The 24010-nt window shown below is 59.2% G+C and overlaps 1 protein-coding gene across 2 annotated transcripts; it reads right to left on the reverse strand.

Moving 5' to 3' along the window:
• Positions 1–1006: 1006 nt before the first annotated feature.
• Positions 1007–23309, reverse strand: HNF1B (HNF1 homeobox B). Of its 2 annotated transcripts, none has more exons than XM_053961242.1 (9): positions 22952–23309; positions 18025–18224; positions 16535–16721; positions 15844–16085; positions 8789–8952; positions 6019–6151; positions 5726–5917; positions 5218–5336; positions 1007–2882 (listed from the first exon to the last, which is right to left on the reverse strand). In XM_053961242.1, exons 1-9 carry the CDS (start codon positions 23287–23289, stop codon positions 2862–2864), a joined length of 1596 nt encoding a protein of 531 aa, XP_053817217.1. In that variant the 5' UTR covers positions 23290–23309; the 3' UTR covers positions 1007–2861. The 2 variants fall into 2 exon arrangements, with proteins under 2 accessions (XP_053817217.1, XP_053817216.1); XM_053961241.1 differs by having other exon boundaries at positions 16535–16799.
• Positions 23310–24010: the final 701 nt, after the last annotated feature.

Consider the following 24010-nt stretch of genomic DNA (forward strand, 5'->3'; position numbering starts at 1 on the left):
GGGGAAAGTATCTGCTATTAATCATTTGTTCTACTCACATTATTGACTTTATCCTGTCTGCTTCATCACACTGTGCTCCGTGGGAGCCACCTGCTCCCTCTGTGCCTTCACTTGGATGCATCCTTTGCCCTTTCCCCCCCTTGTTTTTTTGGCTCTGTCCCCTCTTCCTTCACCACATCCCTCTGTGGCGGGGTCAATTCTCAAAGCCTCCTTTTCCAAAGGTTTTCACTTACCTTCTCTGCAGAGCAGCACTGACCCTGGACCATTTCCCAAAGGGTTCTTCACACCCCAAGCTCCATCCTTTCAGTCTCCAACTCTCTTACAGCTGGTGCAGAAATCAAGCCCCAAAAGGCACTGCATCAGTAGACTCAGCTGCAGCAGGTCTAGTGCCTCCTTCTCCCACCTGCTTCCCACTGGATTGTCCATTCCTCCCTCTGCAGGGCCAATTCAACCCGGATTTGCATCAGCCAGGGAAAGCTTCACATTACTTCACATTACCATTAACTTCACAGAGGTTCCACCCTTTTCCACTGCTGTGCTCAGAGTCACTCAGCTCTGTTAGCTCTTCACAATCAAGGATCTTCAAAAGCTCTCCAGCCCCTGGAGCACACCCTGCCACCTCCCCCTGGGGCTGCACTGCCCCACGGGCTCAGCATCCAGAGCAGACAGGGCTCGGCTTTGGCACTCCCCTCCTAATTGGACTGCTTAGCCCCGGGCTGCTAAAGCTGGCAGGGGATGAGACACTGCTGGGCTAAGGGCAGCATCGTTAGGCCATCATTAGGAGGGTGAGGACGTGGGTCTCCCCACCTCCAAAAGCCTCCTGCGACTCCTGGGCATTCACAGGAAACCCTGGACTCCCCACATGCAGGCAGGTATAAATGGAGATGGTCACTGCAAGGGACAGCAGGAGGGACGTGCCACCAGCCCGTGTCCCTGCCAGCCCCACCTCTGCCAAAACACCACACATGATCACTGTGGAATTCACAGACCACGCAGCAGCAAGGGCTCAGAAGAAATGGTGTTTAATTATGGTATACATTAAATTAAATGTAATTCTGAATATTGTTCTCCAAATTCCTGATGACTTATTCGCCAGTGGGCAGCTCCTGTCAGTCCCAGCGAGGGTGAGGGTCCCACTGTGCAGACAACTGAGTCAAAGAGCCTTTGTCAGCCCAAAGAGAGCATCCAGTGCTCTCCTTCTTAGCATGGCTATCTGTCCATGGGCACCTCTGCTGCTGTCCACCTCTCTAAATCCCTCTCAGCAGTTGGCACATGCCACACGGTTAATGAAAAATCAGCACAACTGGGGAGCATTAGATCCATTTACAGAGGGGAGCAGGTACAGAGGAGCTCGTGTCTCACAGAGGGCAGACGATGCCTTTAACAGCTTCCATGGCTTTGGGAGGTCGGACTTGGGCACCCAGACTCCTCCAGGGCTCTGGTGTGTGTCCTCAGCGAGTGCCTGAGGGGCTGGGCATGCCCTCAGCACAGAGCTGGGATCATTCACAGGCTGGAGATGTTTCTGCAGAGCTTTCCATGCAGGAGCTGCTGCCAGCTGAGACAGGGCAGCAGCTGGAGCGCTCACAGCACAGCCCATATTCCATCCATCCATCCATCCAGGGCACCACGAGGACGAGAGCACCCTGTGCACGGCTAAGGGTGGAGCCAACAAGGTTCATCATCAACTGCTGAAGGTGGAAAGAAGCCACCTGTACTGGCCATTCACTGGGCAGGAGATGAGGCAGTGATGGGCACTCCCTTCTGTGCCCCAAGAGAGGAGAAAAGGGAGAGTGTCTGAACCCATGGGGGAGATCCCATCAGAATTCCCTGTGGCCTCATTCGCTCTGTAGCAGCAAGTGCTCCAGGCTCACCTGGAAGCTGCTGGCACTTCCCAGCAGCTGGATGTGTTCACCAGGCTGCTGAGTCCTTCCCCACCCCACCAGAGCCCACCTCAGAGTCCCCAGGAGCAGGGAAGTCCATTGAGATTGATTGGTAGTTGCAGCTGTCCCCACATGGATCATCCAGGTCCTGCCAGGGCTCCGCTCAGCTCGCCCTGTGCCCTTCCTTCACGTGGGATGTCACCGTGCAGGGGACACGTGTCTGCCTGTCCCCCTGCACAGCAGAGCCCAGTGCTGCCTGACCAGGGTCCTTGCCAGCCCCAGGACTGGAATTAACTCATTTAAAGGAAAAAGAGGAATACAAAACCAAAACCATCCTCAGCTCTGACCTTTACCATAAAAAAAAAAAAAAAGAGAAAAAGAAGATATTCAGGACCAATATATACAGATGGGGGAATTGCACTTAATTACAGTAGTTTACATCCATTGGACAAAATTTACTTCTTTTTTATATAAATCTCTATGTATAGGGGTGGGGAGGGGGGGAGGATGGAGCAGACTGTACCTATATTTACAGTTTGATTGGCTCAGTTCAACAACACATGCAATTCCTCCCTCCAAACGCCAAGTAACAGACCCCGGTCCCTCTCAGTCCGAGTGGAGGAGTATAACTTAAAACATGATCCATCTTCCCCTTCTGCCAGTCCCCAGCACAGCTCGTGCCTTGCTCCTCGGGAGAGCCTCTCGGAAGGCAAACACTTCGGCAAAATAATCCCCAAGACACATCTTGGAAACACGGCGCGGAGGGAAGGAGAGGCAGGTCCCGGCCGGGCGCCGCGGCTCCGGGCAGGTCCCCGGGAGGGCCGCGGGGAGCCCCGAGCCCCGGCTCCGTGTCGGGCTCCTCGCTGCTGGGCTGCGCTCTGGCAGGCAGGCGACTCCCGGGCTGTGAGCGCGGCTCGCCGGCGGGATGTTGTGGAAAATAAGATCCCGTTGCTATGTGCAAAAGCAGCGAGGTGTGGAGCATCACCAGGCTTGCAGGGGACACTGGGGAGGGAGAGAGAGCAGCACAGTGAGCGGCGCCGGGAGGAGGAGGCAGCGCCACAAAGCATTTGAGGCATCACCACAAAGCGTTTGGAGGCATCACCTCCTGCGCTGCTCCGTGACCACCTTGGGGCTGCCCTGCCCGGCCCCGAGCCCTCCCCGGCACCCCTGTGGGGGAGGCAGTGGGAAAATACTTTCTTAGCCAGCTGTTGCCACCCCCTCCCAAAAATAATAAGACTGAAAAAGGTCCTGTTTGTGCCCAGGCTGTGCCAGGCAGCCCAGGAGCAGCCAGGCGTGAGGCTGAGCTCGGCTGGGGTGGGAGCGGCGCCGGGGGCTCATCGCTGTCACCTCCAGGGACAGAGCCAAGCAGCCCCCCGTGCCACATCCACCCCACTGCAGAGGCACCTTCTCCATCCCTCTCCATCCCTGGGGTCCCCCCAGTCCCCGGTGGGCGGGGGGCAGGGGTGGGGGTGACCTTTGGGGCTGGAGCGCACAGCAAACATCGTCAGGCGGAGATAAGGAGACGCCAGGAGCCTCCCGTGACATGTCATTAGGGACTGGCCGTGGCTATCAGGTGTTTGCCAACGTAATAAACATGGTGGCTCGGCCTCAAGCGTTGTCAGAGGAACAGGGAGGTATTTGCCCCTTCCAGGTCTAATAACAACATCTGATAAGAGACCCACAGCAAGCGAGGGGAGGGCTGGGGAGTGACCAGGGACCTCCCTCCAGCTCTGTCCCCTCAGCAGGACCCGGAGCAGCTCCCTCCACCACGGAACAGGTTTTGGGGTCTGGTGGGGGCTGCCTGCCTTGTGCCGAGGCAAAGTGTGGAGGAGCCAGGGCACAGCCCCTGGTAGCCCCAGTCAATGACAGAAACCCAAATCACCAGAAATATTCAGGCATTTGAGCAATTTGGGTGGCGAGCAGCATTTATGGGGCCCCTATGCTGCGTGTGTCACACTCCATTCACCTCTGGCTAATGAAACTGCTGACCACCAAGAAAGAGATCCATGTCCAAAGATAAATTTTTCCAGCTGTAGCTTGGGCACAGAATGGTTGGTAGGAAAAGCGACCCCGGGGGCTGGGAGGGTTTCCTGTTGGAGACAGGTCACATCCTGCCCTGGTGCTTGCAGGACGTTTATCATGTATTGGGGGTAACAGGGGGGTGGGTGCTCCTTCACCACAGCAGGTGAAGGGTCCTGGCCCCATACTCCCCCTCCTGAGCCGTGACACCTCCTCCTGCTTTGACTAAAGAGCAAGAACGTGATGGAGGCAGGAACCCCCGGGAGCCCCAGCCCGGCGGGCAGCGCTGGTCAGGGTAGGCTGATCGCAGGGCCCGCGGGCAGCGGGGATGGCCGGGCTCTATCTCCCTGCCAGGGACATTTCCTGTGTCCCGGGGCTGCCGCGGCCAGCCCGGCATCAAAGGCAGGAGAGCTCGATTAATCAGGGGCAGTTCGGGCTGAGCGCGCAGCAGATGGGCCGATAAAGCTGCGCGGAGGAAATGGAGCTCGCAGGGGCGGCCGTGCCTGAATGCTCACCCTGAGACCTGCCCAGAGTGGGATCCCCGGGGGGGGTGGCGTTCGTGACCCCTTCCCAAGCACCCCAAGCCCCCCGCCACGTCTCCCCTTTGCAGCCCCAGCCCCTTCCTTCACCCTCGCCAAGGCTCTCACAGCGATGCTGGGGGGGGTCTCACAGCAATCCCACGCTGTATTTACTCTGTGGTCATTGCAGACATTTTTTCCCTGTCCCCTGTCAAACCTCGGGAAGAAAGTTTATCTGAATGCAAGTTCAAGGCTCTCTCTTATTTATCTAGCGATCAATAAGGGCCACATGTTTCCCACAGTCCCCAGAGCTGGCTCTCAGAAAGGGACTATTGTCTAAGGAAAACCTCACACACCTGATTTGAACCAGGATAAGTCCGGCCTTACACCTGCAGCGGGCAGATGATAAAGGTTTATGGGCTGGGGGAAGCTGGGGAGCCTTGGACTCCACTTGACTCCAACCAGGGTTGATCCCCCTGGACACGGGCAGCAGAGCCTGCTTGGTTCTACCTCCTCAGCCCCACTCTCCTGGGGCTGCCCCAGGGATGAGCAGGGCCTGGCTGGTACCACCAAGTGTTAGACAAAATCACCCAAATCCCCATCCCATCACCTGCAACCAGGTGTTCTGGAGTCCATGAAGGGGCTGGAACGGGCTCAGCTCCCCACAGGAGCGGAGCACAGGCAGCAGCACGGGGTCTCTGCTACTCCCACCTCCAGCCCCACATCCAGAGGGGGGAAAGCTCCACTCCAGCTTCACACCCCCACGCCGTGCCCCCTCAGCCAGCCCTGTGGGCCATTACCTGCTTGCTGGAAGACATGTTGGTGAGTGTGCTGATGCTGCTGGTGTCCGTCACCACCATGGCCGAGGGGAAGCGGGAGGTGTGGGAATACTGGGGAGGCTCCTGTTTGTGCGCGTACACTGCGGACAGGAGGGGCACAGCTCAGGGAAAAGCCACCCCAGCCCTCACCACGGCAGGTCCGGGGATGGGAACGGGCAGCAGGGAGACAGGGATGGGACAAAACAAGCCAAGGGAAGAACCCACCACTTCCCCCCAAGCCACTGCATCCTCAGGCAGCAGCTCGCCCCCAGGAACCCGTGGGGACTGAGGGGCTGTGGCCGGACCAGATGGAGGAAGGGACGAGGCAGGATGTGACCAGCCTGAGCATCCCATGGGCTGGAACCACGAGAGAGGGGCAGCAGCCACGGGTGCCAGCTTGGGCAGGGCAGGGCAGAGCAGGAGCAGAGCACAAGCTGATTTCCCATGTGAATTCATGCGGGGCCCCCTTGCAGCTGCCCCCAGGCCTTACTGTGTGAGTTCTGCAGCTGGGTCACGGTGGCCATGAAGGGCTGCTGCGTCATGTGGCCCGGGGACTGCTGCATCAGCGGCTGCTGGTGCGGGCTGTGCAGCTGCTGGGAGAACTGCACCGGCTGCAGGGCTGCCAGGCTGCCAGCCACGCTGTTGATGACGGGGACGCTCTGAGCCTGCGAGGTGTTCAGACCTGGGAGCAGGGAGAGAGCAGAGCAGGGGTGTCAGCGCCGGCAGTGCCACCCCCCCTCCGTCACGGGGCAGGGCACCGAGGTGGTCGCGGGGCGCACTTACTCTGGGCGATGGCCATGACTCCCGAGAGCGGCGTCATGATGAGGTTCTGGGACTGCTGCGGGTTGTGGTGGGACAGGCTGTGGATGTTGGTCAGGGTGCTCACCGGGGGCAGCCCGCCCCCCGACACGGAGATCTGCCAGGCAGGACAGGCACGGTCAGAGCACAGCCACGGGGAGCCCCCAGCCCCCTCCTCCTCCTCCTCTCCACGGGGACAATCGGCAGAGCCCCCTCCTCAGAGGGGAGCAGGCTGTCGGGTCCCGCTGGGGCTTCACCCCAGGCAGCCCCCACGGGGCTGCAGACCCTGACTGCAGCACCTCAGCTTCGTGTTAATGCACAGCAAAGCAGCGCTGGGAAAGGCTTTGCTGGCACCAGCTCCCAGCTCCACCGGAGCATGGCACCGGAACACGGCACATCCCAAGCATTTGCTGCTTTGTACCCCGAGTCCAAGCTCCAGCCCACGGGGACAGCTGAGGGCTCTCAACACTCATTAACTTCTAACCATCGTGCTTGTAGGGGAAAGCGGCACCCACAGACTCAGGAAAGTGAAGAGAATTGGCAGAAGGCAGATTAAAAGGGCCTCGTGGTGATGATCTTAGTCACCAATCTGGCAGGATACCGGTGAGACGGGGTGGGTGTGCACAGCCAGAGCCAGTGCCTGGGTTTTGGGCTAAAGTTTAGGGATCAGACAAAGGCACTTGGCATGTGCTGTGAGAATTGGAGCTGCTCCCCAGGACATGTAAGGGCCTTATTTCTTTAATTGCTGCACCTTCCCCCAATTCCTGCTGTTAGCCCTCTTGCACTGCGTGACCTCAGCCCCAGCTCAGAGCCATCCCTGCAGCCCTTCAGGTGACATTTCTGGACACCAGTTCCGAGCACCTTGTTTATTTTGCACATGTGAGCTGGAGATAGCAATTGAAACAAGTCCATCAATAAATTCCAAAGCCCGGGAGCGACTCACATTTCCTGATCCGGTATTTTCCACTTTCAAAGTCCCTTCAAGGCCGGGTTACACCACACTCGGCTGCACAAGTCAAACAGCTCCCGGCAAGCACACGCCGCTCGCCTGCAGCCCCGGCTCCTCTCACAGGGTGTTTAGACCCAGAGCACTGCACCTGGATGGTGCATGACTGGAAAAGACCCTCCAGGCACTGGAGCCTCGGGGTAGACCCTCTGGCACTAACACAGCTGAGGCAAACACTGGAGCATGAAAGAGTGAGCCACCAGAGATTTTTCTGGAGCCTCAGTAACGCACTTTCCTGAAAGATGCAGCAACCTCCTTGGCAGTTTCATGTGGGGCATTAGAGGCACATGTTTACTTACTAGAAACCACAGCCTACAGCATGTTTCTATTAAATCACTTGCAAGCACCAGCTAGCCCTGCCTGGAGATCAGAGATAAGCTGGTCCCGCACGGTCCCCACGGCGCTGGGCAGTGTCTGTGCCTTGGGGAGAGCTCAGCAGGGCTCTTCTGCACTTTACCAAGTGGCTTTTCCCAGTTTAATCTGCTCCCTTTCCTCCTCCCATGCTGCCCAGCCCCTTCTGGGGGTCTCTGCCCTGGTCCCAGGAGCTGGCAGGGGGTGCTGGCATTGCCTGGTCCTGGGGGACCCCTGCCCCGGGCACGCGGCGCTGCCGCTGCCTCCGCCTTTATCCCTGACTCATTTTATGGCTTCCAGGCTGAGGGTTATGAGGCTCAACACACCCTGAGGTGATCTGGATGTGCTGGAGCAGAGGGAGTGGGCTGGGGGGGGGGGCTGGGGTGTCGCTCTGCCATGTCCCCCCAGCTTGGCAGGGGACGTTTGGCTTTGCAGGGTGAGTGGCAGAGCCCGAGGGGCTGCACAGAGACCCTCTCCAGCCAGAAGGAAAGGCACAATGAAACGGTGCCATAGCTGAGGGAGGGGACAGGAGCCCCTCCGTGGCCACCCAGCTTGGCCAGGAGGCTGACGGGACAGCCAGGAGGGACAGCCCTCTGAAAATGGAAGTGAAAACCGGGGAAGAACCGGCTTGGCCCCGTCACCCAGTGCCATGTTTGACTTTCGATTTCAGCAGGAAAACAACTCCCGGAAAAGCAGCAGCTCCACGCAAACCTCTGCCAGCCTGCTCCAGGGGCGGGCTGTGCCTCTGCCATCACATCCCACCCCGTGCTGGCCTGAACCCCTGTACCCCCTCCTTGCCCTGCTCCTTCGCCCACCCCTCCAGGGGCTTTGCACCAGGAAAGGGCACCCCGAGTGCCCGGGCCCTGCCATGGCCCTGCAGCACCAGCACGGGCACGTGTCCAGCACCACAGGGATGCTGGTGTCCCATCTCCACTCCTGCCATGCTGACACCGACAGCTCTGCCCAGCAGAGCCCCAAAGGCATGGCAAAGGGGAGGGAGAGAGGCAGGAGCTGTGGGGCCAGAGCCAGCACGAGCAGCTTCAATCTCCTGGGACAAGAAGCTCTTCCCAAACTTGTGAGGGCTTAGGGAACAAGTAATGAATGAGTATTTTATCGAAACCATGTCATGGGCAGGGGAAAGCAAACAGTGATCCACCCAGTGCCTTCAGCCTGCGATCAATGAACCCCGGGCTCTGGCAGATCCACCTCAAACACGCTGTGTCCCACCGGGAGCGCCGCCTCGGAGGCGGGCGGTGGGGACAGTGGCACCCTCGTCCCCCACAATGCCCCATTGTTCAGCCCGGCCGCGTGTGAAACCCGGGGAAAGCGTGTTTGCTCTGCCCGCTGGGCCCTCTTATCTTATCAGCGCCGCCGCCACAATGGGCCAGGTGTACTCACCATTTTACCTTCGGGAGAGAGCAAACCGTGGCCCGGGTCCAGGCTGGCCGGGGAGACCTGCTGCAGGACAGCCTGGCTGGTGGTGACCATGGCACCGCTGCCGTGGTGGCTGATGGCCCCCGAGGACGCCGCCTCGCCGCTCGCCGCCTGGCTGTACCGGACCCCTGCAAAACACCGCCGGCCTCGGCATCACCCACGGCCACCACGGAGGGGTCCCAGGGTGGTGCCGAGCCCCTCGGAGCCCCCCCAGCCCTCGCTCGGTGCGTGGCACGAGGATGGGGATGCGTGCGAGCTCCTAAGCGCCACCCGGGAATGACAAACGGGAAGGGGAGCGCGGGGAAAGGGGCGTCCCTTCCTTCCCCCAGCACCGCTTCCCAGCTTCCCATCTCCTGCAATTACAGCGAGGAGGTTACGGCTGGAGCTGCAACCCCACGCTGCCCAAAAGCCACGGAGGGGAAAGGGAGCCCCACAGCCACCTGCAGCCCTCCTGTTTCCACTTGCACAGCTCGCAGCTGTCCTGCAAATTCCCTCTGTGGCTCCTTGGACACTGGCCTGGGGACCCTGCCCCATGAGGAGTGACCCTGCACGCCCAGCTGACCCCTCTGAGGCTCTCCCCGCAGCCCCAGCCATCCCCAGCTCCCACATCCGTGGCTCCCACTGTTTCCTCAGGCCCTCCTGCATCCGATTCCCTCTCAACAGCCTCTCCACCAGTGTATGATTAACAGGGCACCGCAGCAAGGCAGAGGGGCCAGACACACACCAGCCTCCAGAGCAGACCCCAGCCCTCCACTGCCCGGGAGGGAAATCTGGCCCCAGCACAGGTCCTCTATATAAATATATTTAATTTGGCTAAAGCACCCCACACTGATAGCCATATGATCAGCCATGTGTCATGGAAAGGCATCTACAGATCACAAATAATTAACTGAGGAAAACCCATGGCAAACAAAAGTGTCTTTTACAGGGCTGCCTTGACAGCTACGGCGAAAACCCATTTATTAGGAGGAGTCCAGCCCTGTGCTCCCAGCCAGAGTTACTGAACTGCTCTGGGATCGAAGCGGTGGATGATGGACAGCCAAACCATGGCTCTCCTGGGGAAAAATCCCATGGTGGCAAAGCCCCCCTTGCCAGCCACCATGAGCACCAGGCAGTGCACAAGGACACTGGGGACAGCTCCTCAGAATGACCATCCCAGGGGAGGTTCAGCCTGTGGCTGGCTCAGTGAAGGATGCTCTAAGGCCTACTCTAAAACTAATCTCTGAACCAAGGAAAACCAAAGAAAATCAGAACTGGAGCCCCGGAGCTTTCCCCCAGCTCCAAAACCATCTGCCCACGCACAGACCCACCCACACCCTCCACCAAAAAAAACCACAACACAGCCACTCCGCAATCGCCTCCGAATTTTCCCCATCAGCTGGTTAAACACGACCCACAGATAGGAATCTCCTCACCATGTCTGGTTCCTGATGATTTCCCAGCAAACCCCTTTATCCCTGATAATAAAAGAATGTCCTCTGGCAGGTGGATATTTGCCCGAGTGGACGTCCCTGCCGTGAACAGGGTAAACATTACCCAACCCGGGCACTGTCACACGCATTCCTCCCGCGGCCCCGGCCCTGCAGAGGGTGCTTCACTCTGGGCTGGGATCCCAGCGCTGCTGAAACAATGGCAGGGGAGATAAAATAAAGCCCTTTCTTCTGGGCGTGATCTGAGAGATAGACCAGAGCGCAGACGGCTCCTCTCGCAAAGGAAATCAAGAGTTTCTGCTGTCTTCAGCCTCTTCTGGGCTCAGTAAGAACAACAACAACAACAACAAAAAAAGTCCATTTTAAATGCAAAATCATGCCCTATCCACCTGAGGGGGTGCTAACTCATGAGCCAAGCCACCCAAAGCTGTGAAGTTGGCCTTAAAACACACAAGAGGTTAAATGCTGATTTTGAAGCTCTTCCTTGCAACCCCAAGGACAGGACTGATTGTTTGAGGAACAATAACCAGCGCCGAGATTCCCAGATAGGCTGGGGACTGAGATTTTGGGTCTCCAGATAAAACCACTGAAGACTCTGTGTCTTGATGAAGAGTCTTGATGAGGATTAACTCTCCCCAGGAGAGCCAGGTTGGGCTCTGGGGCCAGTGACAGCGGTGCCACTCTCCAGCCCCACCAAGGACCCTGCTCAGAAGCCACTTGCTGGGCAGGGAGAAGCCTTCTGCCAGGGCTCCCTTTTGGAAGCATCCATCCTCACTGGGTTTTCCCCATCCCCACAGTGGGAGGGAGGGCTGTTATGATTGACGTGTCCCCAGGGCTGGGTTGGATTTGGGCAGATCAGATCATTAATATTGGGAAGCCGCTGCAAGGCATCGTTGCTGTTGCCACTGCTGGAACACATGGAGCTCACTAGTGATGGGGGTGCTGCCTTTCCTCTGAGCTCCCCAGACCTCCCTCAATCACTGAACGCTGGGATCCAGCCCTGCCCTGGCAGCACAGGCTCTGGGAGCTCCCCAGAGAGCCCCACAGGCGGGGTGAGCGCAGGGGCACGGCTCCAGCTGTGAGCACCAGGACTGAAGGATTCCTCCCGGGGCGAGCTTTGGCATCCAGGCTTTATGAGCTGGGCTCAGACAGCCATCAGAGCCCAACACAACGCTTCTCCTGCTGCTCTCCTGTGCCTCCACAGCTGGAAGCAGCCCTTGTGCAAAGGGATTTATTCCCCCTCAGTCTCTTCCCGCGGCTGCTCAGGAGAGGAAGCCTGGATGGGGTCACTGGGAATGGGTCTGGCCGTGGAGCCTTCCCTCCTCAAGGCTTTTTTTTTTAACTGGAGCTACAGCCATAACATAAAAGTCTGTTTATGGGACGGGCCATTGTGTGGCCCCTGAGCTGCACAGCCTGTGAAATGTTTTACTGCTTTCCCCTGCCCCAGACGAGCTGCAGGGTCCGGCTCCCGTAGCCTTAACCCTGTTCCAGCCGATGGACGGGGACAGCAGCGTGGCAGCCCCCAGGGCAGGGGGTCCTGTGCACCCACAGACAGCCCCAGCGCCTCCCAACTTCTCTGGGGTGCCACACTCATCCTCCTGGCTCGGCTTTTGGGGGCAGGGGGGCAGTGGAGGGAGTTTAGGGCAAGGATCGGTCTCTTCATCACTTTCATCACAGCCTCGTGCCATTTTCTCAGAACACACCAGGCCCGTGCCTTTGGCAGGCACCAGCAGCAAAGCAGTTTGGTTCTGCTTTGCTTTAAGTCATGTTTGATCTTAATAAACTGTATTTTTAAAAAACCCTCACTGTACTTTTAACTGTCTTTCCCATGCAGCGGGAGCCCTGCTGCCACGGTGCCACAGCACATCCCAACCTCCAGCGTCTGCCCCTTCCCCCAGCTCTAGGCTGCACTTCTGCCCACACCTTCACCATGTCCTGCACATCACCAACAATGCCAAACCCCAAAAGAGACCCCAAAAATTCACCAGTGGTCTGGTGGTGGAGGGGATGCAGCTCTGGCTCTGCCTGACCCCACAGGATGCAGCCATCAGCGTGGACCAGGGTGTGAAAGTGGGGTGAGAAAAGCAAAATGTAATTTTTGGGGACATGCTGGACTCGGTGATGCTTCACCCACTGACACTATGGACAGCCAGGTCGCTGATGGGACAATTTCACCCTCCCAAAATTCAGGCCCAGGCATCACCGAGGGCACCTCTGATTTTTGGGCTGCCACTCAAATTGTCCCTAAAGTGTTAATCTTGCTCAGTTACAGAGGTGCATAGTTTATATCCATTATAAACCCGTTTATGGGGACTAGACCCTCCCATTTCGCTGCTGTCATAAAGTTCTAATTACCCCCATAAAACAGGGAAAAGCTCCTAACAGTGCACTGTACCCACCGAGCCCCACAATGTGCCCGACAGTAAAATATTACAACCACTGGCACGGGGTCCCCGTCAGAACCAGCACCCCAAGAACACGGGCAAGGATCCAGGTATAAACCAGGGCACCCCCAGAGCCCAGAGCGAGGGTTTGCTGATGGGCTCTTCTCTTAAAGGAAAGTCAAAGCCCTTCAATTGCCCTTTGGGTTTTAGGAAGAATCTCAGGGGTGGCACTGGGTTATTTTTATGTTTATCGCCATCTATAGAGATATCTAAATGTGTTTATATATATATAAGTAGTGCATTTTAATACACATATGTATTATGCATATGTCTATGTATATATGTATATATTACGTATATGTGTGTGTGTATAATATGTATATCCACATATATATGTATATAAATGTGATTGCTCAGATATTGATCTGCTACTCTGACGTTTGCAGAGCAGGGATGGATGGATGGATGGATGGATGGATGGATGGATGGATGGATGGATGGATGGATGGATGGATGGATGGATGGATGGATGGATGGATGGATGGATGGATGGATGGATGGATGGATGGATGGATGGAGGGATGGATGGAGGGATGAATGACATCCTGACCCCCATGGGTGTGCAGCCCCCCAGGACAGGCTGCAGGTGATGCTGTGCCCCCCATGGGTGTGCAGCCCCCCGGGGATGCTGTGCCCCCCGGCCATGGGGCTGGGGCTCTGCAGGGAGGGCGGCCCTTTGTATGCAGGGCGGGCTCGGGAGGCGGGCGGTGCTTCCCCTAATCTCATCAATGCCCCGATTGTCTTCGGGGCTCTTGAAGATAAAAATGGCATAAGCCAGAGTCTGCGGCATGGCACCGAGATAAAGCCCCGAGTGACCTTCAAATCAAACAGGGAACCAAGATCGCTGATAAAACCCAGAGTAAGGGAAAAGTCCAGCCTCGGAGATAGAAAGGCTTTAAGTATTTACCTCCAAATAGTTAAAAACCACAGCTCGAGGCTTGACAGATGGGTCCCCAAGAAGAGGCCGGAGGATGTTTGGCTTTTACAGCTCTCATCCCCGTCCCGCTGTCATCCCGCCCTTTTGCAAGACCCCATTGATGTCCCAAGGAGAGGCGATCCCTCTTTGTCCACGGGCACGGGAGAGGTTTGCAGCTGCCCCACAGCTCCAGCCCCATCGTTTCCTGCCGGGGATGTCGCGGGCCGGGCAGGGCAGGGCAGGGTCCCAGCGCTGTCATTAAGCTGTTAAGGCATTGAGCGGCCCAGACGCCGCCACCTCGGGGCAAGGACAGTTCAAATCCCAGCATGGATGGGGTCAGCCAGGCAGCGGGGCCAGCGCTGAGTGTGCCCCGCCAGGAGGGGATCCCCAAACATCGCCTGGAGGGGGTTCCAGCAGCCACGGACCCGGCGGCGTTTTGGGAGCCTCTGGGACCCAGCTTGGTCCAAGCACCCTGAAGCAATCGTGGCTGAGCTCCACCCCTGCCTGCTGCCCCCAAATCAGCCCTAAAACCCCACAGTGTCCCTTGCCATGCCCATCTTCTCCTCCTCAGGGTGGATACAAGCACCGACCGCCAAGAAATTCCCGCAGCCAAGCCCTCCTGACCCCTCCGGAGGGGCTCTTCTCCGCAGCCATCACTCCTGCCCTGCTCAAAAGCCCCTCGGAATGGGCTGTCACCGGCCCTATAGCCACGGCCGGCCCCTGCTGGCACCGCTCCGACGGGAAAATAAAGGTTGGGGCTTAACGGCCCTCCAGCCCCGAGATAAATGCCCGCGGTTACAGTAATTGCTGTCCCCTAATAGAAGAAAACAAAGGCTCTCGGGGGGTGCCCCATGTGCGCTGGCAGGCCGGGGGCACATCAAAGGCAGCGGGGTTCGTTCAAAGCCCCGGCTTAATTGTCAATTAAGCATGCACGGGGGACAGCGCCGTGACAATGCGGGGCTGCATGCTGGTGGGGCATTGTAAAGCCCGCCGCGACACCGAAAACAGCTGATTCTGCTGACAATGTGCTTGTAGGGCACCTTGTAAGCAATCAGCCGCTGACAGGAGGGCAAACGTCCTCCCCGTCCCCGCCATTGTGCGGGGCATTCCTGGGGCAGGGTCACTTTTTGGTCACCGCTGGCCGGTCCCCGGGATGCTGCCGGTCCCTGCCAGGGCCGGGAGCTGCCCACGCGCATCCCCGGGTCCCCCTCGGGGGCTGCCACCGCCTGCCAACACCCGAGCGCCGGTGTCCAGCCGCCCGCTGGCAGCGTCCCCAGGCACCCTGCCCTTCCCGCGGGGACTCTCCGCCACACGGGTTCCTTCGGATTTGCCTTTGTAAGGAGCTGGGTGTGTGCTACGCACAGCAGGCAGGGTCATTTCCAGGAGGTGGCTGGTTCCAGCCTCCCCGGCCGGGCTGTGCCAGCGCCGGGGCAGTGTCCCAGGGGACGTGGGGCAGTGGGGACACGGTCCCCCGGGCTGATCCCCCCACCACCACCTCCGAGCCCCCTGTCCCGCCCGCGGGGGCTGCAGAGCTCAGGTGAGGGACAATGGGGATTGTTCTCACAACAATGCCTCTCGCCCCTGCCCGCCCTGATGAGCCCCCCGGTGTGCAGCCCCCTCCCCACGGCGTTATCTCCCACTTCAATCCCCCCGGGGGTTTTCGGCGGGTCTGCCCCGCTCTGCCCAGTCCTGGGCACGGCGGGGCCGGACCGTGGTGTAGGGGAGGAGGAGGTGGGGTCACCCTGCAGCCCCCGCAGCTTTCTTCATCCACCTCCCTCCGCCCTGGCACGGGGATGCTGCAGAGTCATGCACCCAGCCCGGGGTATCTGCAGCCCTGCAGCGAGGCCGGGACACGCTGGCACCCCTTCCCTCGGGCACCCCCAGAACCGGGGCTCCCCAGTGGGCTACATCCCACGGGCTGGCACTGGCACCACACGGCAGGCACGGGGCAGCTCCTCCTGCCCTGCTGGGCACAGCCTCTCCCTGCCCAGCCGAGCCCACACGGAACTCCCGTGAGCTAAACCAATCAAGCAAACACTGATTTCTCCTCGGCACGGCGGAAATCCAGCCCTCACCATGTGGCCATGACACTGCAGCGACAGCACGTGCTGCTCTCCATCACCACCCCTCCCCGAGGCTGCAGCGGGGACCAGGGTGAGCACCCTCTCCCCGCACACACAGCATCCCCAAGCTCTGCCATCACCCCCAGCACCCCCGGCGAGGCCTCACCTGGCATTTTGCTGGGCGGGGAGGTGCTGGGCTGGTTGTGGTGTGGGGAGCCGTGGGACAGCAGCAGGTTCATGCTGTGCGGGGGCTGGCCCGAGCTGTAGGCGTCCATGGCCAGTTTCTGGCGGAAAGCCTCCTCCTTGCGCCGGTTGGCAAACCAGTTGTACACACGGACCTCCGTCACCAGGTTGGAGCCCAGCCCGTGAGCCTTGGAGGGGGACACTCCTCGCTGCAGACACTCGGCCCTGCGAGGGCAAAAGACACGTTGGAGCAAGGGTGCAGCTGGGGGCAAGCAGGGGCCTCGGGACACAACAAATCTGGGGGAGTTTCAGCCCTTCCTGCAAGCCCGTCTGCTCTCTTCAACTACAGCCACACTGTAAGGGCCATCCCCACTCCCTCTGGTAATGCTGCAGCATCCCTGTGGTATCCCCACCACATCCCCGCCCAAGCACGGAGCTCACTCTGCCCCAAACACCACCCAGAAGGGGAAAACATGGCAAGGAGAGGCCTGGCAGCTCAGCAATGCTGTGCCACGAGCCGGGAGCCGGGGTGGTGAGCCAGGAGCGCGGCATCTCCCACAGCATCTCCCACGGCATCTCCCACGGCATCTTCCGTGGCATCTCCCACGGCTTTGGGAAGGAAGGCTGAGGCTGTGGGCAGGGGGGGCAGCGCAGGTGTGTGGGGCAGCCATTACCTGTTGCACTCCTCCACCAGGGTCTCCCGCTCCTCCTTGCTGGGGTTCTTCTGGCGCTCGTAGGCTTGGTACAAGATTTGCTGGGAGGCCGGCCCCCACTTGAACCGATTGCGCCGCATCTTCTTGCTGGGGGTTTCAGAGCAGGCGTCGTCGAGCTGGGCAGCCCCCTGGTTCTGCTGATTGAACTCTGGAAAGAGAAACAGCAGCTGATCCTGACTGCCTTTGTCTGTCATATTTCCACAACCCTGGACTGCCTGGTTGAACTCTGAAAGAGAAAGGAGCAGACGTGAGCTGGCCTATAGCCGCCGCTCGGAGTCACTGTCCCGCGCCGAGGGGGCCCCCCCGCGTCCCCTCCCGCAGCACCCCGAGCCCACGGCAGGCTTTGGAGCTTGCCAGGTGCTCCCTGCCACCCATCCCGGGAAGGGGCCAGCCTGCTGCCATCCCTGTTTAATGGGGAGGCATGTGCAGGGCATGCTATGGCCATGCATATTCATGGGCAGGGCCCCTGCCAGCCTGCGCTTGTTTCGGGAGGATTTTTCCAAGCAAGGAGCGGGGCAGTTTGGCTGCAAAGCCCCCCGAGAGGGTGCCCCTCTCTGCTCACCCACACCTCCAGTCCCCTCCCAGCGTGGTGGGATGCCGGCCCCGTGCCCGGGGCGGGCAGCACCAGAGGTGACCTTCGGTGGCTGCCCCAGCCCCGGCACTTGTCACCGCGGCAGTAAAGGGAGATTAATGGGAGGGTTTTATTATTCCCAGTTTTGCAGGGGAATTCTCCCTCTTTTTATAATGGCTTTTCCCCCCCGTGACGGGGGGGGAAACACAGGGCAAGGCTGGAGCAGGCTGTGTTTGCTCTAACGTCTCAAGGTGTGTTTTCAGAGCAATGGTATTTGGTGCTGAACCCTTTTCTGCACTTCCCGTCTGCTGGATGTTGCATCCTTTTGGAAGAGGGAGGCAGAGCTCTTTCCTGGGGGGTGCCAGTGCCACCCGAGGCTGCTCTGAGAGATCCCAGGGCAGGGAAGAGTGGGAGAGGGGCACAAAGGAATAGTCTGTGTGCTTGGTCAAAATCATCTTCGTTTAAAACAGCACAGACTGCCCCAAATCCTGCTACACACAGCAACAATTCAGGGGTTTTTAATTTTCTCTCTCTCTACATTTTTTTGCACTTGGTTGAAAAAATTGAGCAGCCTGAAAAATTACAAAGGAAAAGGGGCAAAGGTGGGAAAGGCACCTAATTGTGAGCCATCATTAATTGCTTTCCCAGCTCTAACAAATACAAACACCCAGAAATTCAGCTGTGTGCATGAGCCGGGGGGAACCCTGCCACCAAGAGGGGCTCTCACCCACTTTTCCTGCACCTTAAATTCATTTCACTTGGAAAAACTGTTTCGGGGAGATGCTGCACAGCTGGAGTCTGGGGGCTGTGCTGGTGCCCAGGGGCAGGACAGGGACGCAGGGACCCCCTCTCCCACCCCAGCATGCCCACAGGTACTTACGGCGGAGGATCTCCCGCTGCTTGCGGACGTACCACGTGTACAGGGCAGCTCTCTTCTGGGTCTTCATGGGGGTGCCCTTGTTGAGGTGCTGGGAGAGGTGGGACTGGTTGAGGCCGGTGACATCCACCACCTCCCGCTGCGGGATGTTGTGCTGCTGCATGTACCCCTTGATCATCTTCGCTGCCCGCCACGGGTCCTCACTGTGGGCAGGGAAACCAAGGGTTAATATCTGCTGCCAGGGAAAAGCCCCCAGTCTTTGCTTCTTCCCATAATGGAAACCTTTCATTACTGATTATTATTATTATTATTATTATTATTATTATTAAAACTGTTTCAGAAGGACACAAGATCCTCAGATTATTATTATTGTTGTTGTTATTATTATTATTTTTTAAACTGTTTCAGAAGGACACAAGATCCTCAGATTATTATTATTGTTATATTATTATTATTATTATTATTATTATTATTATTATTATTTTAAAAACTGTTTCAGAAGGACACAAGATCCTCAGATTTTTTTTTTTTTTTTTAAAACTGTTTCAGAAGGACACAAGATCCCCAGAGCGTATGTTTTTCCCCAGGCCCCCGAAACAGCCCTGTCCCACCCCAGGGCTGGCAGGATGGGGCTCGCCCCCACCCCAGTCTGGTTGCCAGCCAGACTGTTCCCCCAGGGAGGGAGAAGCAGAGAGGATCCCAGTGTCCTGATGGGACACACCAAGGTCCCACTGATGCCACAAAGCTCCTCCAGACCCTCCGTGGAGAAGCAGAGCCCGTCCACCAAGTGCTGCCCTTCCGTTCGGCGCGCTTTCTCCCGCGGCAGACACGCACGCGGACGGGCATGGGGAGCCCATCCTGGTCTCTTCACGAAGAAAGAGAAGTGCTGGGGATGCTTTTCCTGCCCCTGCTCACGGGTGCAGCACCTGCACCGTGCCCGTGTCCCACGGCCGGCAGGGACCCCTGCACTGCCACCGACCCCCACGCGCCGCGCTTGCTCTGCAGCTTCTTCCCTCCATTCCCACAGGGATAATGATCTCAAAATCTCAATATCCCCTTAAAAGGGACCCTATTCCCTCGCTCCCACAGCTGTGCACGCACTGGCCATGTGCAAAAGGCTGAGAAGCCAAGGTCAAACCAGGCACGCAAACCCAACGAGTCCCCGAACGCAAAACTGAAACCAAGCCCCTGAAAATTTTGAGTCACTCCTGATTATTATTAAACACTTGAATCTGGCTCCTGTAGGACCCAGGTGTAAATGACTCTTCTCTAAATCACACTATTTTACTGTCCTTGGGTGTAGCAGGATCTAAAACGCTGATTTAGAGTCTGCTGATCAGGGTCTTTTTATTTTAGAACAAATAAAATTACAGCTGAAAATCAAAATGCTGCCCATGGTCTTTAGCTCTGTCGAATGCCCAGTGTGACAGCAGAGGAACAGGCCAACACACCTGTGCTGTACCCAAGACCCCAGGATTTATTCTGAGCTAAAAGGGAGCACTTTCAGCACTGAGAAATCAGTGTGAGCCCAGAGCTGGTCACAGTCCTGCACTCAAATAACGCGATGCCCCAACGCCGCGCTTGGAACGTCCGACTGCTTTCCCAATTCATTACTTACTTTGGATCCTTCAACTTGTCAAGTGAAGGGGGAAAAAAAAAAAAAAAAAAGAGCCCAACAAGTAGATTTCTTACTTTTTTTCCTGAATGTAGCCTGCAAACAAAGCTGGTTGAATCCACAGCAAAACACCGGAGCAGAGCCAAAGCAGGGCTTTGTCACAGCCGGGAAGGAGCCACGGAGCCCTCCTGGAGTCGCTGAGCCTGTGCCCAAGCCTGCATCCTCCAGGCAGGGGAACCCCACTGTTTTTGGGGGTCCTGCCCGTGGGATGGTTCCCAGGAGAAGGTGGGAAGCGAGGAGAAGGATGTGGAGAAAATGCCCTTCCCTTCCCAGCGGCACCGGGCAAAGCCGCCGCCGTGCCCGAGCTGAGGGGCCCGGGCAGACCTTTGTCACGAGCAGTTCGTGTCACCCAACTGATCCCGCTAATTACTGATTAATAACAAGTTAATGAAACAGAGCTCATTATCATTTCTAACAGCGGTTTGGTTCGCAACCGAGCCCAGGGCAGCGTTTCCTCAGAGTGAAACCGAGAGCCAGTGAATCAGAGCAGGCTTGGAAAATGTCAAATGAGTGACTCGGGGGACTACAGAGGAGATTTTGAAATTCAAATAAAATTCGGCGCTGTTTTGGTTGGAAAAATATCTGAGAATTAGCAAAAAAAGTCCCAGAGTTTCCCTCCATTTAATTATTTTTCAAAAGGTTTCACCTTGACATTTCCAACGTGTTTCACACTTACACGTTCAAAACAATTATTCAGGCCTTAATTTCTGAGAAGTGATTTTCCCTTTACGAATCAACTTGACCGTATTCAAAAGGGTTAACCTGAAACCAAACCCAAACATTTTGTTTCATGTTAAACAAAATGTTTGGACTTGACCCAATATGAAACGTTTGAGTGTTTGTTTGGCCTCTTTTTTTTTTTTTTTTTTCCTTTCTTTTTTGGTAACCTAAAAAGCCAGAGAGGAAAACCTTTTGAGTCAACACCAGCCCTTATTCTTTGATTCTGTCACCAAAAATGAAATAAAACAAACATTAATTGTCCAATCTCCAACAGGACTTTACTTACAAACAAAACCAAGACCCCGACCCAACCCAGGAGTGCTTTCTAATACTGGAAAATCAGTTTATAGCCCTGGCTTTACAGTCCTTCTCACCAAAACCATGGAAAGGTGTTTTTCTTGTAAAAAATTAGCCCCACAAAGCCTGGCTGCCAATGCTGCCCGAGAAAGAGCCATTTCCCCACTCAGCCTCACACACAGGCCAGGGGCAAAGCCTGTTCCTCTTCCCAGGGATTCCCAGACCAGCTCACCCATTTTGTCAGCCTCAAAACCAGGTAAATACACTCCACATCCTCAGAGAAATATGCCAAGAATTTATACAGATGGATTATAAACCCGGCTCCCTGCAGAAATGACATCCTGGTCAGCATCTCCCTGCACAGCGGGGATTCGCCTGTGCCTGCTCTCCCCACACATCTCAGGGTGCCTTTGCTGGGTCCCCAGGGCTGGGATCCCAGCCCAGGGATGGGATCTGGCTGCTCCTGGGATTGTATTAATTGCCTGAGTGAGTGTGGGTGAGCCCTGGCAGGTGGCATGGGGCAGGGAGGGAGCCATGGGCTGGCTGTCCCAGAGCTGGGCTCCCCGTGCCACTGCCCGGGGTGAATCCACGGCACCCACCCATGGGTGGGCAGCAAAGCCCAGACCACGGTCCCAGAGAGCTGCAGGGCCCCTGAGCAGCCCCAGGGATGTGGGAACAGCCCGGGAGTGAACCTGCCCTGGGTCAGGACACCAGGGGAGCGGGAGAAGAGGGGGCTCAGCCCCCCCAGCATGGCTGCAGTCAGTGTCTCCCGGCTCCCCTACCTGCTCCCTCTCCAAGTACAAAGGCCTCTCTCAGAGCAAACACGAGCTCTTTGCAAAGGCTCCTCAGGGACATGTGCCCGCTCTTGTTTGCACCCAAGGCAAACTTTGCACAGAAACACCTGTGGGAGCACAGGGATCGTGGGGCTCAGCCTGATCAGCACCCCCGGGCACCCCGGGCACCCCCGGGGGTGGATGTGGCCAGCAAGGAGGGCACTGGGGACAGGTGGGAGCACCCCGGGGTGCAGGGCTCCGAGCCAAGCAGGAGGGGTGGGCACCCATCGGGAGAGGCCTGCGATGGATCCTCCCTCGCTCGGAGCCCCTTTGGCACCCGAAGGGTCCCAGCCCGGGCGGGCACGGGTGACACTGCCCGGTCCCCAAAGGGCACCGTCTGCCCTGCCGCTGCCGGGGCAGGACTGGAGCGCGTCGCTGCCGAGATCCCGGGGTGTCGGGGGAAGAGTCGGGGCCGTCCCCGGGCTCTGCAGGCTGGCAGGGGCCACGGGCACACACGGCCGGCAGGACCGGGGCCGCGCTCCGGGTATCGCATCGCGACAGAACGGCACCGGAACGGCAGCGCCCGGCGGGGGACGCTCGGACAGACCCCGAGGTGTGCCCGCCGCACTCGGGGACGTCCCCGCGGGCTCCCACCTGCTCACACCGGCGCCGCGGCCGCGGGCGAGGCGGCGGCCGCCGCTTCCCCGGGGCTCCGGAGCGGGATCGGTGCCGCCCGCGCCCCCACGGGCCGGGGCAGCGCTGCCCGCCGAGCCCGGGGCTGCCCCATTCGGCCCGGCCCGGCCCGGCTCGGTTCGGAGCGGAGCCGCATCTCGGGATGGGCCGGAGCGGAGCCGCTGCCGTCGGGGGTTCCCTCCTCCTTCCCCGCTCCCGGTCCGCTTTACAACCCGGCAATGAATAACCCGCCGGCCCGATCGCCCTGATCGCGGCCCTTTGTGTATCTTTCTGTTGATGATTTATAGAAATAAATTAATAACGCCCCGGGCTCCACGTGGTGCGGTTTATGTTTGAGCTGCCGGCGCGGAGGGACGGAGCCGGCGGCCGGTCCGAGCCCCCGCGGCCCCGGCAGCCCCGGCCCCACCGCGACCGGCGACGGGCAGCCCCGACGGGGCGAGGGGACGCGGCCGCGGGGCTCCGGCTTCCCCCTGCCCGCTCCCCTCCGCCGCGGGGTCCGGGCAAGGGGACCCAGGGCAAAGGGAGCCCCGGGACCCGGCACCGGGACTGAGCGCGGGGTGGGCAAGGGAGCACCGGGACCCGCCACCGGCTGGGACACACCGAGCCGGGAGCGCCGGGACTGACCGCGGGGCGGGCAGGGAGCTCCGGGACCCCTCACCGGGTCCGACACACCGGGAACGACCCCCGGGCAGGGCGCTCGGGGCCGGGGCCGTCGGCCCGAGCGCCTGCGGGCGGATCCCGGCGCGGCGCGGGGTGCGCCCGGTGCCGGTACCTGATCATCCTCTCCACCTCTGCCCGCTGCTCCACGGCCTCCTCCGTGTTGAGCGACTGCAGCTCGCGGAGGATCTGCGGCGTGTCAAAGTCGTCGCCGTCCTCGGAGCCCTCGTCGCCCGAGAGCTTGCCCTTGCCGTGCCCGTTGGCCAGCGGCGGGAGGGCGGCCCTGCCGTCGGGGGGCCCGCCGGGAGACAGCGGAAGGCTCTCCAGCTTGACGCCGAAGCCGGCGGCGGGCACCATGTCCTCCAGGGCGCGGATCAGCCCTTCCTTGGTGGCCCCGGAGCTGAGCAGGGCGCCCAGCAGCTCCCGTTGCAGGGCGCTCAGCTGGGACACCATCCTCCCGGGGCCGCGGCGCGCCCGCCGCTCGCCTCCCTCCTCCCGCTCCGCCCCGGCCGCGGCTGCTGCGGGCCGCGGGCCGCGCTCTAACAAGCCATGACCGCCACCATAAGGCATTATACCTTATGCAAATCAGCGCCAAAGCCTCTCCTCCGGCCCCCGCCCCGGCCCGGCACGGCTCGGCCCGGCCCTTAGCGCCCGCCGGGGCGGACTTTGCCTCGCGGCCGGCGGGAGGCCCCGGGGGAGCGGCGGGGGCAGCGCCGGGCGGGACGGCGGCACGGGACGGTGGCTCCGGGCCGGCCGCCGTCGGGGGTCCCGGTGCCGGCCGCACCCCGGGAAGGGAACGCCTTCCTCTGCCCGCGCCCCCCGGGGCCGAGCCGAGAGCCCCGGTGGGTTCCCCCGGGCGCTGTGCCCACGCTGGAAGGGGGGCAAGATGAGACCGACCCCCCCTCCTCGTCTCGCAGGGGAGGTTTGTCCCCCCGTGTCCTCCAAGGTGCGGGGTCCTGCTGCCCAAGCCCCGGCACGGAGCAGGAACAGGCTGTGAGGGTCCAGGGGAGCACCCCTGGGGTGCTCCCAGGGGTTCCAGTGGGGGTCGTGGCCCCCACGGGGGGCAGCTCTGGGGACAGGGTCACCGCCTTCAGCTGTGCAGGACGTGGAAGGACACCCAGTTAGCAAAGGGGACACTGCGGGGACAGGGGTCACAGGGGACACGAAGCCCCCA

The sequence above is a fragment of the Vidua chalybeata genome, chromosome 20 (genome assembly GCF_026979565.1).
Source record: "Vidua chalybeata isolate OUT-0048 chromosome 20, bVidCha1 merged haplotype, whole genome shotgun sequence".
Classification (NCBI taxonomy): Eukaryota; Metazoa; Chordata; class Aves; order Passeriformes; family Viduidae; genus Vidua; species Vidua chalybeata.